At 43.1% G+C, this 14,900-nt stretch overlaps 1 protein-coding gene across 4 annotated transcripts in view; it reads left to right on the forward strand.

The window, feature by feature from the left end:
* NOS2 (nitric oxide synthase 2) overlaps window positions 1–14,900 on the forward strand; it is a 28,304-nt gene that overhangs the window by 5,947 nt on the left and 7,457 nt on the right. The window contains exons 2-15 of one of the 4 annotated variants that reach the window (XM_033078438.2): window positions 254–6,115; window positions 6,318–6,399; window positions 7,610–7,784; window positions 8,408–8,504; window positions 9,085–9,207; window positions 9,298–9,446; window positions 10,828–10,990; window positions 11,384–11,475; window positions 11,827–11,968; window positions 12,358–12,497; window positions 13,043–13,217; window positions 13,534–13,635; window positions 14,226–14,420; window positions 14,765–14,847. In XM_033078438.2, the coding sequence (XP_032934329.1) occupies window positions 7,678–7,784; window positions 8,408–8,504; window positions 9,085–9,207; window positions 9,298–9,446; window positions 10,828–10,990; window positions 11,384–11,475; window positions 11,827–11,968; window positions 12,358–12,497; window positions 13,043–13,217; window positions 13,534–13,635; window positions 14,226–14,420; window positions 14,765–14,847 (1,568 nt within the window). In that variant the 5' untranslated portion in view covers window positions 254–6,115; window positions 6,318–6,399; window positions 7,610–7,677. Of the gene's footprint in view, window positions 1–253; window positions 6,400–7,609; window positions 7,785–8,407; window positions 8,505–9,084; window positions 9,208–9,297; window positions 9,447–10,827; window positions 10,991–11,383; window positions 11,476–11,826; window positions 11,969–12,357; window positions 12,498–13,042; window positions 13,218–13,533; window positions 13,636–14,225; window positions 14,421–14,764; window positions 14,848–14,900 lie in introns of all 4 variants that reach the window. The other 3 variants (XM_033078441.2, XM_033078442.2, XM_033078440.2) reach the window with 3 other exon arrangements.

Genomic DNA, 14,900 nt, shown 5'->3' on the forward strand with positions numbered 1-14,900 from the left:
AAGGACTTTGACACTTCATGGAAGTACAGAAGCTGTTGATCCCCAAAATCACCACCAGGAAGAGGAGCAGTGTATTTTTGTGGAGAATTCTCAGATTACAATTAAGTCTTCGAAGCTGGTGCATGAGAAGAAAGAAGGAAATGTCATAGTGGTTTTCAGCTTGTGCTGGTCAGAGAGGTCTCTTGAGCTGCCCAAACCTAGTGGACAGTGTTGCAAGTCACAGTAAATTCCCCTTTATTTTCCCTTCTGCCAGGTTTCAGATGACTACAACGAAAGCAATCATCATAAAAACAAGGTGAGGCAAGAACGTGTTTTTGACCAAAAAAGTTTCTATTTCTTTCCCTTAAGTAACGTGGACAGTCTGCATCAGCAGCTCTTGCTTTGGAGGCTGTGCTCCAAATACCCCTCGCTGTAAGAGTTGGGTGAGACATTTACACTGAATGAAGTAGTTGTTTTGCATCTTATCCTTTCAGAAATGGAGACACAAATTGTTATGGCTAATAATAGCACCTGCTAATTAATCTGTAACAATCCTTTGATGTGTGTGCTAGGACTGTTGATTATAGATTAACCCCTGTGACTTAACCCGCTCCATAAAGCCACCCATCACTTTCTAAAACCTGACCCTGTCAACACATATTCCTCCATATCTCTTTTTGTATTTTCAGTAAGTGACTTTTCAAACTCCCAAGTGGAGTCCCCCATTCCAAATGTAGCTTCAAAGACCATCCTCACTGTGGTCAACAGTTGTCTCAATCAGCAGTGGGTTTGCTCACTGAATGAAAACCAAGGTAAATAGTATGTCCCTAGCCTGGAATTCCTATAGAAGGAGAGTGAAGGAAAAGAAACTCCACTGGAGTATCTGCATCCTTCACAGGTGAGCTACTGAGTCCAGTTTGGGCCTCCAGCACACAAAGAGTTCAGTGGAGGCCATCAAGGTGATTGGGGCTGGGGCACGGTGCTGCCTCAGGGGAGAGGCTGGAGGAGCAGGGCTTGTTCAGCCAGGAGAAGGGGAGCAGACTTGCAGGGGCTTTCAGGTCACTGAGGAGATGGAGCCAGCTCTTTGCAGGGGTGGGAAGATGAGAACCAATGGGCAGAAGTTGAAATTAGAAGTCCAGGCTGGGTATAAGGAGAAGTTTTATCCCCACAAGGACAGTCACCCTCTCCTCACAGCTGACCCTGCTTTGGGCAGAAGGTTGAACTAGATGAAGGGCTGAGGTCCCTTCCAGCCAGGGAACCTGTGCATAATGTCACTTGTTACTGAGTTCATCTCAGTTATGGGAGCCGTGTTTGAGGAATGTTTTACAAATCCCAGCACTATTCACTATCTCAGCAACTGCCTCAGGTTCCCCTAGGTGTTCCACATGAAGAAACAATTGTTCTATTCAGTGATGGAGGATTAATCAGAGTATGTGTGCCCACGTCCCCAAAGCACACTTTGTGTATGTGACAGGAGCACAGCACACAGGTGAGCCCCAGGTGTGAGCAGCACTGCCTGGAGTGAGCACAGCAAAGACTGCTCATTCCCTGCTGACTGACAAGCTGGAGTGAATGCTTCTCCACTTATACAACCATTGGATGATCAACTAGCAAATTGGAAAAGGGAAGAAGATGTAGTGAGAAGATATGTTCAGACTGAAGTATTTATTTAGATTTGTGGTAGGAGACAAAATTTCCTGAATTAGTTCAAAGATTCACTCCATTAATGGAAGTTGCTGCAGCGTGGCAGAAGATTGTGTTCTGGGATGCTGCACCCATATGGGGAAATTGTATTTCAGTGGGTAAGTATTGAGCTGGGCTTGCAGCTCGAAATCCATGAAATCTGTCTGAAGAATGTGCCATGGAAAATTGTTTTTGAATAGGGGAAGGTAGATAGTTGCTAGAGAAGGAGCTGTAAGCTCACACCCCACATCCTCTGGCACCACTTCCCTATGGGGAACAGCAGAAGGGAGGCAGTTTCACTCTCATGGAAAGTTTTGAAAATTTGATGTAATTCACACAGACACTGAAAGTTGTGCAGACATAGGCAAGGCTGGCCTAACTGTAATGCTTAGCAAGGAGTCCTTAAAAACAATGGAGGTAATAAAATGGTGTGTATAGATAAAGTAGAGTCATAAAATTACCTGAGAAAACCCCTTCATGGAGGAAACATGGAAAGTGTGCTTTGGTTTTGTGTAGACTAAGGTACACTGTCCTAAGTGTGACCCCTGAATGTGCAGGAAACAACTGAGTATTTAAAGGCAGGTGTAAGGAAAAGAGACTCAGAGTCACCAATAAAGAGATGCACTTAAGTTCTACTGAAGTTGTTCTAACAGTGCTGTGTGTTTTGGAGTAAAAACACCAAAGGTTTTAGATTCAGAACTCAAGTTACTTCTATACTTCAATATTCTGTTCTTCATTTTGGCCCAAAAATTTGTTCTAAACCTTTTCCCTATTCACATGCCACCTTTTCCTTATGCTCCACACTGGGACATCTTCAGTGTAGTGAAATGATGTCCAGGAGTGCAGGACACCAGGGTTTAGGCCCAGTCACCTGCTAATTGCTATTTTGCTCTTTTTTTGCTGTAGTTTTGTCTTTGCAGCTGCAGCTGTGGCTGAGGATCTCAGGGGTGGTGAGTCAGGGGTGTCAGCAATCACTTCTGCCTGGGCCAACGTGCAGCCAGGCACACCAGACTCTGCCTATTGATAGTGAGATGGCTTTGGTCCTCCCTCATTTCCTCATCCCTGGGAATTTTGGACAGGGTGACTGATGAGGGAATTCTGTTCTTTCTGCATGTCTGGGTTCAGCCTCACTGCCAGCGAGCAGACAGGAAGGAACGGATTTACTGGCACGTCTCTGCACATTTCCCACTCTCCTTAACTTTCATTTTCACCCTCAGAAGGTCTGACTGGGAAATTTTCCACCCTGCCCTGCCATCATTTGACATTCAATCTTCCACTGGAGAGTAGGACATGGCAAACAAAACGTTACACTTTCCACACTCAGCTGCTGCTTTAACATACCTTAAATCTGCAGAAACTAAAAAAGAGTCCAGACAGGGCTGGGACCCTACTTTTATTTGCAGATTTTCAAGAGCCTTCTTTTATGTTGCTTTTGATTCACTTGTTATCCCCACTTTGTCACGAACATTTTGAAATAATAAAGAAGCCCATGAAGAAGGGGGCTACAGTTAATGGTGAATATTTTAAAGTCCTTAAAGGAATAGTCAGCAGTCAGAACACAAACCAAAAGAAAACCCAGAGTTGTCATCTTGCAAAGTTTGGGGGAAGATTCAAACCAACCAAATTTTCTTTGGGAAATGAAAAACCAAAGCAGTGTAAAAGAAGGTGACTGAGGGGAGTCAGTGGGGGGAGATGGTTGGGAACAGCAATAGTTACTGTTGTTATTAATTGCATCTTTGCCAGAAACCACTGGACCTGAGGGAAGTCCTAACAAATCTGAGATGCCCAGTGTTCAGAGGGGCTGCAGTACTGTATTTATTGTGCTGTCACATGCACATCTCAGACAATAGTTACATCAGGTAGGAAAAGGGAGTTAGAAAGAGCTCACTAATAACCTATGAAAAGTTGGGAGAGCTGAACATTTCTTTGGGTTCCATGGAGTTGGGAGGATCAGCCCTCATTGTCATGAACTTTGCCTCAGTGTAGTTGTTCTTTGGAGACTCAAAATGCCCTGATCTCAGAGGAGGACCCTGACAAACAAAGTTTGATTTGCAAGTGTTTTCAGGAATATGACTTCTTGAGCTCATGCAGAATCTTGCAGATATTATGTAAATTGTAATATCAGACAAAATATGATTCACTTAGAAGGAAATTGCAGTGGGCTGATTGTTGAGGCTGCAGACCATCAGACACTCAGAAAGAAAACAAGATTTAACTCAAGATGACAGCATTGAATAGGTCAAAGTCTGCCCTGAAAGGGCACCTCTTTCATCAAATTTAATGCCAGATAAGGAAACAGTTTTTGCACTCTGTTGTGGCAGAGGAAGAAGTGTCTGTTCAAAAGTAGGAAATATGGGCAGAATTGGTTTTCTGAAGGAAAAACCTTCCAAGCACTGTAGAATATCTGTAAAAGGAGCGCCCAGTGAGCTTGTTTAGTTAATCTCTGAGGAATGAATGGTTCTCTCTTGTTCTTACTGTACAGAGGGAGTTTTATTATTGATTTCAAGTGAATAAAAGATCAGGTCCTGTTTGAGCAACTGGAGTGATTGAGCAGTTCCCTGAATGGCTGTACCTCAGCCAATCCTTTAACAATTCTCCTAAGGAAAGATGTTTCTCCTCCTGTGGTTATCCCAAATCTGATTTTCCATATCCAATCCCTACATGACCTTTCCTAGATTTCAGCAGTCCCAAGCACAGGGAGATAAGGAGGGTGAATACTGAAGGCTTAGAACCCACTGAATTCAAATAAACTTCTACTAAAGTACATTGTTCCTTCCAGTACTAGACATTAAGATTCCCTATGGTCTATAGAAGAAAGAAGTTAATAAGAAAGTGAAGGATGCAAAGAGAATTTTTTAAAGCCCTGTTACAAAGAAGAATGTAAAGGCAGAATTTTCTGGAATGGCATTGAGTGGCACAGCTCTCACACATTGTTTCTGCCATTGTTTCTAATTATAGCTGATGACTGAAGTATTTTAACTGAAGAGATTCACCTGCTAATTCTGGTGAGAGGAAAGAAAAACCCAACTGTGAAGATTCATGAGCAGTGGATGCTAAGCAGCACAGGCTTGATGAAGCCAAGCAGATGAATGCTCAGAAAACTCAGCTCTGTTTATCAAGAGATTCCTCTCTAGCAGTCCTGGATGGGATGCATACAGGGGATCTCGTGCATGAACACGTGTTTTGCCTCTAGAAGTGCTTTACACAATCATCTACAGTTCATTTTCAAATAGAGAAGCTAGACACAGAGAGAAGAAAACACCTTGCCCCAGCTTGCCCAGTAAAAGACTGACAGACAGATGAGAAAAGAACACACATTTCCTCATTTCTCTGGCTGCCTTATGCCTCATTTCTGTAGATCTTTGGTCAGCAACTGTAAATCTTTCCCTAGTTATCGATATACCTCATTTGACTCATATTAGTCAGCAGATTTATTATTCATCTTTAATTTGTAAACAGCTTCTTTGAAATAGCCATACATAATATCAAGAAAGAGATAAGGCACTCTCTGGTACCACACTCATGGCTGCAGCTGCGTGCCAGCCCTGTCCCAAGGGGGTTCTGCCTTCCAGACTGCAGGGAGAAGCCTAATTTTGTGAAAGGTCTGTGTCCACATGTTGCCTGACGTGGAAAATCAGCTCAACAGTCCCATCTTCTTCATCCAGCTGTCCCCCTGGTATTCCCAAATACAGCATGCTGGGAATGCTTTGTACTTCAGAAAGTTGCAGTTTCCTTGCAGTATTCCCAGTACTTTGGAAAAGTACCAAGGGACAGATCTCACAGGCAGCAACAGGCAAACAGCAGCTCTGGAGAGCAAGAATTACTCTATTGAGAAAGATCTTTTAAAACTTGATCAAAAGCAAAGAAATATATGTATGTGAAACTTAAAATTCCTGTCCTTAGTTACAAGCACGTGGTTAAATGCTTTCCTGGCCTGTACTGTAAAGCTCTACAGCTCTGTAACATTTCTCTTGAAGTCGCTCACTCGTTTCCTACAGCCACAGGTGGTGTACAGGAGGGTACCTGGGGACTGTCCACGCAGGGATAAAAGCTGTAAGAAGCCCTTCAGCATTTGTTTCTTTTAATTTTCACCCAGTGTGCAAGGCTGCAAACAGTGTTCAGTGGGATACCCTGCCCTTTCCAGGGGCACGAGCAGGATCAAGGCTGCAGCACACCGAGGCAAGGAAGGGATGCTGACAGCACAGGAGCTGCTTCCCTCCCTCACACATCATGTAACACTGCTCATCCAGCAGTCACACACCCTTCACTTCTCCAAGCAACTCAGAATCTGGGAAACCCCTAATTTCAATATCCATGTCCAGCCTTGCTGTCCTGCACTATAAAATGCTCTTGCCTTGCAGGAGGGATACAGAGCCTGAGAGGTGGAAGGCAAGAAACTCTGACAGGGAGGAGCCTCTCCTGGCAGGGCTGGGACACCTCTCACAACAGCAGGGTAAGAAGCACCATGTGCAGGTGTTCATTGTCATTCATTTCCTGCGGCTCACTGTAAACTGTACAGGTGGCAAACTGTATCTTTTTTCTGTATGAGAAACAAAGTGTGGGACTCATTCTCCTGCTTTAGTTCCAAGCTGTCTAGCCACTCTGAAAACTTTGTCCCTCCTTTCTGCTGATGTGAAGGTTTGTGCATGTCACAGGTAACGCTGGCAGTGCTCTCCACAGAGCCCCGTGTGCAGGACACAAAGCACCCGCCTGCTCGGAGTGCCACTGAAGGCAAATGTGAGTCTGCTCTCTTTCTTTTTGCTTTTTCTTCTTAGTTTTTCTTTTGATTGTTCTTTCTTTCTTCCTGTCATTAATTTTCTTTTTTTTTCCTCCTTTTCCTCCTTTTTTCCCCTGTATATTGTTTTTATGTTTGTGTGGGGTTTTTCCCTTTTTTCTGTCTTTTTCTTTCTTTCCTTCTTTTCTTTGTTTCTTTCTTCCTCTTCTTCCCCCTCTCAATTTCTTCTCTCTTTTCCCCCTGTATTTTACAAAGTTGTATAGACACACCACAGAATTTTTATTGCAGAATAATGATTTAGATTTTTTTTCCTATTTTGTAACTGCAGCGAAATGTTTATTACACATTGTTTTTCTCACCTGGAGTAGCAAACAATCCTAAGAGCTTGCAGTTTCTGCACAGATGGTTGGATGGATTTCTCTTCTTGTGTGACTACAGCAGACAGTATCTTCAGAGCCCAGCATAAATTTGACTTCTGCTGTAATAGCAATATAAATATCAAAATAAGACATAATTTACATCAGGAATATGTGACAATGTCTATTTTCTTCCTTTGTCTCTAACGTCTTGGAAACATCAGGTTTTGATTTCTGTTGTGAACCAGATTCAAATGCTGGGGCTAATTCTCTCTCTCCCTGAAATTTACTGGCTTGATCTTTCTTCTGTCACATCTTCCCTAATACAAAATCCATCTTATGTTCAGAAGTGAGCAGAAAATGTATGTTAAAATGAATAGCATGAACTTTGTATCCTCTTGTGTAAATGCTATGTGTTACATTGAAATAAGTGCTACAGATCTTAGAAACCAGACTTCAGCCTCTCAGAAGCCTGTTTGTCTCTGGCAGGTGGATACACTGCAAAATGTTGTGGTTCATTTATGAATAAGATTTTTTTTCATTACTGTGTGAATAACACAGCAACATTTCACATCCCTTTTCTAAGCTTGTGGTCTGCTCAGACACCAATATTTGCTGCCTTACTTGACCAGGGGTCATCTGAAATCATTGTACCAGTATTTTAGATTAATACATGGCTGCACATTACACTGACAAAAGTGTTAGTTTTAGTATCACTATCCTAAGAATCAAGCAATTCTCATTTTAAACACAGGATGTTAGATCAGATCAGTGAGGCTGGTGAGTTCTGAGAGATGCTAAAGGGAGTTGCCCTTTTGGGTAGAAACTGACCTTGTTGGTTTTTCTGTGTCCTTAGAAGTGTTCCACATCACACAAAACAAGGTTTCAGCACAGTGAAGCAAAACCACAAGAAGAGCATACACAATGCTGTGCCCCTGGCAGTTTGTGTTCAAACCTCACGGCGCCAGGAGCCGCTACCCCAAAGAGAAGGACATCAACAACAACGTGGAGAAAAATAGGAAGATCCATGGGTAAGATCCTGGTTTTTAATGGTTTCATAGTTTATCTTTGATTTGAAAAGGGAAGATATTAAGTGGTTTGGGTCCTGGAGAAACCCATAATGTGTTTCCAAAATACTGATATTAACCAAAGAACTGTGGGTCTCTGGGTGGTGCAACTTGGTAATGAACATAAAACACTTGTCAGAGTTAGTCATTGAGGATATAAATCGTCTTGCTTTCTCTTTCATAGTCTTAAATTTGTTTGTTATGGTTTCAGGTATTCTAAGTCTCAGGAATTGTGTATGTTTTAAAAATAACAAAGTGATTATACTGTCATTAAGTTGGTGGAGTAGTTCTGTGATGCAGTTCATGCACAACACTGTATAAAATAAGTTGCATATGCAGCTTAAATTTCTCAGCCCTCAGGGTGTTACTTATTTTAGGTTTCATACCCTGCCCTCCTTTCCTTGCACACAGTGCTCTGGGAAGGGAAATACTGTGGCTTTACTACTGAATCTGCCCACTGCACTGCTGGGTTTGGGCTCAGTACATATTTCAGAGCCAGCACTGAGCATCTCCTGCTGATGCTGAAAGCAAAGCCTAGCATAAAGCATGTTGCCTTGTACTGACTTTTCTCTCTCTCTCTGTTGAAGCTCAGAAAAGGATGATGCCAAATTGCAGAGTCCAAGCAAGAAGCAGATGGAGAGGCCACCTACCATAACTTCAGCAAAGCCCAGGGAGGGAGGAGAGGTCTGTTCCCAGCACCTTTGTTTGACAGTCACAGTTCATGAGTGGTGCTTGCTGCTCCCAGCTGCTCCACGCTCTCCTGGGAGGTCTGACTGTGGGTGCAGGGGGTTGGGACTGCTGGGACATCTCTGAGTGAAAGTTCTTTCCTGACAAAAATGGAGCATTTGTAACACTTAAAGGAAGAGGTGACCCTGTGGGGACTGGGATGCCTGATTCCTTTATATACCTTTGCAAACCTTTAGTAACAAACCTGTCCTGTCTCTAAAATTGGTTCACTGTTTTCCTGAGACTGTGACTACAATGCTCTGAGATACTCAGAGGACTTACTGAAATTATAACAGTATTTGCAGTGGCAGACACTGTTTGATTATTACAAAAATACTTTTTTCCCTCCATTTCATATTAAACTGTAGATTAGCTCAGTAGTTTTGTAGTCAAATAATCATGTTGGAGCAGATCACATTTATATCTAGTTTCTTGAATTTAATCTGAAATATTTTGATGTTAACATTGTCTAAAATTAAACTGAAAGATACTCAATAGGTCTGAAGATAGTATGCATTTTTATCTGTTCTTTTCCCAGAATCTTCCTTCAAATGACATCAAAGTTCCAAACCAAATATCAGGATGTCCAAGACATGTAAGAATAAAAAACTTAGAAAATGGATCCAGTTTTCTTGACACACTACACCTGACTGCAAGAGAGGTAAAATATGGACATATGAACAGGGATTTTTCAGAAATTTTAAAAGATACCAAGTGCAACATTGGTTTTTGACATTTTATTGTTTTTCAGGTTGTCAATTGCCGGACCAAAGCCTGCCAAGGGTCACTCATGGCCCCAAAGAGCCTGGTGAGAGGTACCAGAGATGGGCCAGTTCCACAAGAAGATCTTTTACCTCAGGCAATAGACTTCCTCAAGCAGTACTACAGTTCATTTAAAGAGTAAGTCAACTTGATTTTTGGTTTAAAATCCTCTGCCTACCTGTCTGTCTGTGAGCCTCCAGGAGGGTTTGGTTTCTTCACAGCTCTTGGTAACTATCCTGATCCACAGCACGCATTCAAAATACATAAGGATTGTGAAAAGTGCTAAATAAAAGTGTCATTGCATTTCACTGCCAGTCCTGGGAGCACAGGGAGGGACCCTGCACCATGCCCTGCTCAGCTCCATCCCTTTGGAGTGTGCTGCATTCCAGTACATTGAGGACTCTGCCAGAGCATTGCCTTCTCTTTTCTTGGGATTAGCTGCACTCAGATCAGTCTCAGTGTGGATCATGCCTTTTGTTTGTGCTGTTCCAAGTATCTTTTCTCTGTGTTCCTCTCAAGGCTTTAGCCAAAGACTGGAAGGCCAGTGTTGTTTCTGCCCCTTGCTCTGTGCTATCAACACGCGCTCACTGAGCATTGCGAGAGGGGTTTGTGTTGTCACTAAAATGGCATCCTGGTGCAGGAAATGCTGCAACAGCTGGGTGATGGCCAGGGGCTTGCAGTGACATTCCACATGATGAGCTTTCAAGCAACAGTTCAGTGTTTGCTCTTCCCATTAGAAAACATTATCAAACTTTCAAAAGGACTCAGCCACTTCTTTAGACACTTCAAACTCCTTGCAAATGTTTTTTCCCTCTGAATGTTTCTGAAAGTCCCAGGCTGTCCTCAGCAGCCTATTGCATTCGTACATCCGTGTCTCTGCCCAAGGCTGTTTGATCACATTGATTTACACTATCTCACATGCTTGCCCTTGATCTTTCATCTTGCTGAAAATGTGAAAACTCTCAGACAGTGCAGGCTATTTTCATTCTGTCTGTAAGACAACAAAACAATTTTTGTCTCTGCTCTGATAAATATTTTCTAATGTTTTGACTTTACTCTCTGTTATCAAACTCGAGAATTTTAGAGTTGGTTTCCCTGACAAAGGAGTTGCTCAGCACTTCCTTTCAGGAATGAAAATCCTACTTTACTGAGAAGAACTGTGGCCTTGTATACACAATGGAACTTTGAGAGGACAGTCACCCTCAGCCTACATGCACCCTGAAACTCACCTGTTCTCTGGTTTTCATTTCCTTGTGATTTAAAAAAAAATTAATATAGAAAATCCAAATTGAAACCAAAAACTTACACAGAATAACTTGTGGCCAATCCGTGCATGTACTGGGTGATGAAAGGATGGTGCCGCTGCTTAAATTTCTTGTGTGTTAGTTTCTTCATGAGGTCAGTAAGCTCTGTCCTTGCACTCCATAAGACAAATTCTGAAGCTAAAATATAAAGAGAACAACTGCACCTTGAATGAAATTCTGCTTGTTTCTTTTCATGGCTGTTTTCTGTTCAAAAGGCCAAAAGTCAAAGAGCATCTGGGCCGGCTGGAAGCAGTGGCCAAGGAGATAGAAAGCACAGGAACCTACCAGCTGACCAGGGATGAGCTGACCTTCGCTGCCAAGCAGGCCTGGAGGAACGCGCCCCGCTGCATCGGGAGGATCCAGTGGTCCAACCTGCAGGTGAGCTGTGCAGCTACACCTGAGCTGCAGCCAAACAGTCCCTGCTGTGCCTCAGAGCAGTGTCCTTTCCTTTGCTAGAGCATGTCCCTGTTGGGATTGAGGAGGACTCCCTCCTGTCCATATCAGGAGATTGGTTTCTTTGTAGCTCTCTGCTTCATGGCTGAATGAAAATGTGTAGCAGTGTGAGTGTAGGAACCAGGTGTGTCATGGAACCAGGTGCATGTTTTGGTCCTTGGTGGATTGTTATGGGTGAAAATGACGCATATAAGAACTATAAAAATGAACCTTTACTAGTGGAGCCACAATCTTTCCATTCCTTAAGTGCATAGAAAAAATAACTTTACATTACTGTTTCAAAATTAGTCTTCTTTACATTTCTTTTGATACACACAGGTGTTTGATGCACGGGACTGTAAAACAGCCAAGGAAATGTTTGAGCGTATCTGTTGTCATATTCAGTATGCCACAAACAATGGTAACATAAGGTAGGTCTCTATTTTTAATTTTAAACAACAAAAATCACATCCAGATCTGGCATTACAGACACATGAAATGGTTTCAACAACTTGTCTCTGCTCTTAATGCTCTGGTACTTACATTTTCCTCTCGTGTGTTCCATCAACCATATTGAAAATTTATAACTTTCATGGCTGATGTTACAAAACCTTTTGTAATTCCTGTGAGGAGATGATTTGAAGATTTGGGGAGGCGGGTAAAGAGAATGAATTATTTTATTTATAGCAATGTTCATTTCAGAGGTGTGAAGCCTTTCCTGTCGGTGCTGGTGTCAGTGTGAGCAGTGGGTGTGTTTGTGAGGGTGTTCCCTGTCCTGGCAGGTCGGCCATCACCGTGTTCCCGCAGAGGACGGACGGGCAGCACGATTTCCGTGTGTGGAACACCCAGCTCATCCGCTACGCTGGCTACCAGATGCCAGACGGCTCCGTCCTTGGGGACCCTGCCACTGTGGAGTTCACACAGGTACAGCTCCAAACTCACCACCACAGCTGCTTCCATCTTGGCTAACCCACCTCCCTGGGGCTTCTTCCTCATGTGCTTGTGCAGTGGTAGGGAGGTGAGGAGTGAATGGGATGTTCTGCCCCACAGGGTCTAGGTGCAGGCTGGATCAGTAATTTCCTACAGTCCTGATACAAAAGTGCTGCCCTCCATCTCAGAGCAGGGCGAGCTAATACAGTCAGGGGACACAACCAGGGACACAACCAATACTTGCCAACATTGTTTGAATGGCAAAGAGAACCTTTTTCACTTAGAATTTACCTCAGCAGGTTTCAGAGGGTTAAAATTCTTTTGTCTTCAGATCTGGAGGGGAAACCTGAAAAGACCACAGAATGTGCTTTCTGTATTTGCAGTTGTGCATCGAGCTTGGGTGGAAGCCGAAATATGGACGCTTTGATGTACTTCCACTTGTTCTCCAAGCAAATGGCCAAGACCCAGAAATATTTGAATTACCTCCAGAAATTGTCCTCCAAGTGCCAATGGAGCATCCAAAGTAAGCACACAGGATTTAGATAATTGCATTTTTGCCTCTGCCTCACCTTGGAAGGTTACTGGGCTGCGCCTGTGGCAGTTGTTTTATGAGTTCTTTGTCAGGATGAAATGATGGTAAATCATCCTGAAAGATAAAATGCCTGTTAGAACAATGAAATGAGATTGAAATTAAGGAAGCAAATGACAGTTTTGTTGGAAAACTTTTTCCCCAATCTATATTTCAATTATATTCAGAATTTTAAAAATCCTAATTTCTTTTGCTAGTGTAATACACATGCAACACTGCACTCATAACAGGGTTTATTGCCTTTCTCTCATGTTTTTGTTCTTGTTTGCTTTGGGACTGGCCTGCAGATTGCAGAACTCTGTAAATAGTTCTGCAGTTCCTGCAGCTGGTGATTCCCAAATACTGAACTGAGAACTCATGAGTTTCTGCTGACCCTGGTCCAGGGGTTCCTCCTGGAATTGGTACTCTTTATCTCCCTGAGCTTTCCTGGTTTTTGAGGAAGAGACACACAAGTCATAACTGCCGCTGCTTGTTTGCAGGTACGAGTGGTTTAAGGAGCTGGACCTGCAGTGGTATGCCCTGCCTGCCGTGGCCAGCATGCTGCTGGAGGTGGGAGGGCTGGAGTTCACTGCCTGTCCTTTCAATGGCTGGTACATGGGCACCGAGATCGGCGTGCGCGACTTCTGTGACACCCAGCGCTACAACATCCTGAAGGTGACTGCTGCAGGGGAGCTGGGCTGGGCTGCAGGGAGGGAGCTGGGGCCATCAACAGTTTCAGAAAAGAGACACTATCAGTGTTCACTGGGATGGGAGAGAACCACTCCCTGCTTTATGAAACTGGAACCAGAGCTCCAAAATTCCAGTTTACCTTTAATCTCAGATGTTTCTGCTGCCATCAGCATGATGACTGACTCTTTCCCCTTGTGCACAGCTTTTTCCTGATACAGAGTTGATGAGGTTGAGAAATCATGGGGTCTAGGTTCCACAGAGTAAATTTGCTTTTCCCTTTCATCTCTCTTTTTCACATTAGGAGGTAGGGAGGAGAATGGGACTGGAAACAAACAAGCTGTCATCCCTGTGGAAGGACCGAGCTGTTGTAGAGATCAACGTGGCTGTGCTTCACAGCTTCCAGGTAAGTCACTGAGTGTGACTCAGTGAACTGAGAGACACTCAGCACTCACTGTCCCTTTTTCCTCTCGCTCAATGGACATGGCATTATGATTCCAATAGAGCTATTCTTGATTTTCACCTGAGAAAGTAGAGGAATCCATATTTCCCCACAAGTAAAGGCAGAAGGAAGAGAAAAAAGAAAAGGAAATTAAGGGCAAGATTTTTTCATCCTTTTAACACATTTAACTATGTTTCAAAACCTGTGTAAAGCCATTGGATTAATATATTTTATTTTCAATTCCAGTTTAACTTATTATGACAATATGAAAAGTGGGTAAAAGTGAGTCAGAGGTTTTGCAGCATGCACTCCCAGTGCTGCAGAGGTAAAATGCTGATGTTAAAGAAAAGATCTAAGAGCTTTTAATCAAAGGCCCGCACTTTAATCTGTATCTTTACTGTAGTTGCTGATAGCATTTATTTCCCATAAATACTGCCTTTAGTCTGAGTAAAGTCCTTGAAATATTGACCAAAGCAAGAGGATTACTTTAGCAGCACCAGGAAGAAGGGAGGGTAGAGTTTGAATGCATGTTTTTGTCTTTTCCACTGTTGTAGAAACAGAATGTGACCATCATGGATCACCACTCTGCCTCCGAGTCCTTCCTGAAGTACATGCAGGGCGAGTACCGCGCGCGCGGCGGCTGCCCCGCAGACTGGGTCTGGATCGTGCCTCCCATGTCAGGCAGCATAACCCCTGTGTTCCACCAGGAGATGCTGAACTATGTCCTCACTCCCTTCTATTACTACCAGGTACACATCATCAAAAAAAAATCTGACTCTAGCAGACAAGCTGAGCAGTGCAGATGCGATACAGGACCTGAGGGAGTCTGGGTGCCAAGCCCTGGTTCATGAAAGTTCACCAGACAGATTCACAAGTAGCAGGCAGGAGCTATTTTATGTGGGAGGTGCTGTTAGTTTTGTTGAATTCTCTGGCTTTAAGTAAAATGTAGTTTAATGCACCAGAGACTGATCCCATATTTTTACTCAGTGGATTGTATATACAGATTCTATTTGATCTGGCCCCTTAAAGGTACACAGATTGTTTATTTACAATTTTGCATTCCTTACCTAAAGCATAACTTTTTTTTTTAAAGGTGGATCCATGGAAAACACATGTGTGGCGTGATGAGACCCGGAGGCCAAGAAAAAAAGAAATAAAGTTTAGCATCTTGGCAAAGTAAGTTGTTCAAATAAGATTCTTAATGCTTTGTCCAAATATTCTATTCTTGT

Source organism: Catharus ustulatus, chromosome 22 (assembly GCF_009819885.2).
Source record: "Catharus ustulatus isolate bCatUst1 chromosome 22, bCatUst1.pri.v2, whole genome shotgun sequence".
NCBI lineage: Eukaryota > Metazoa > Chordata > Aves > Passeriformes > Turdidae > Catharus > Catharus ustulatus.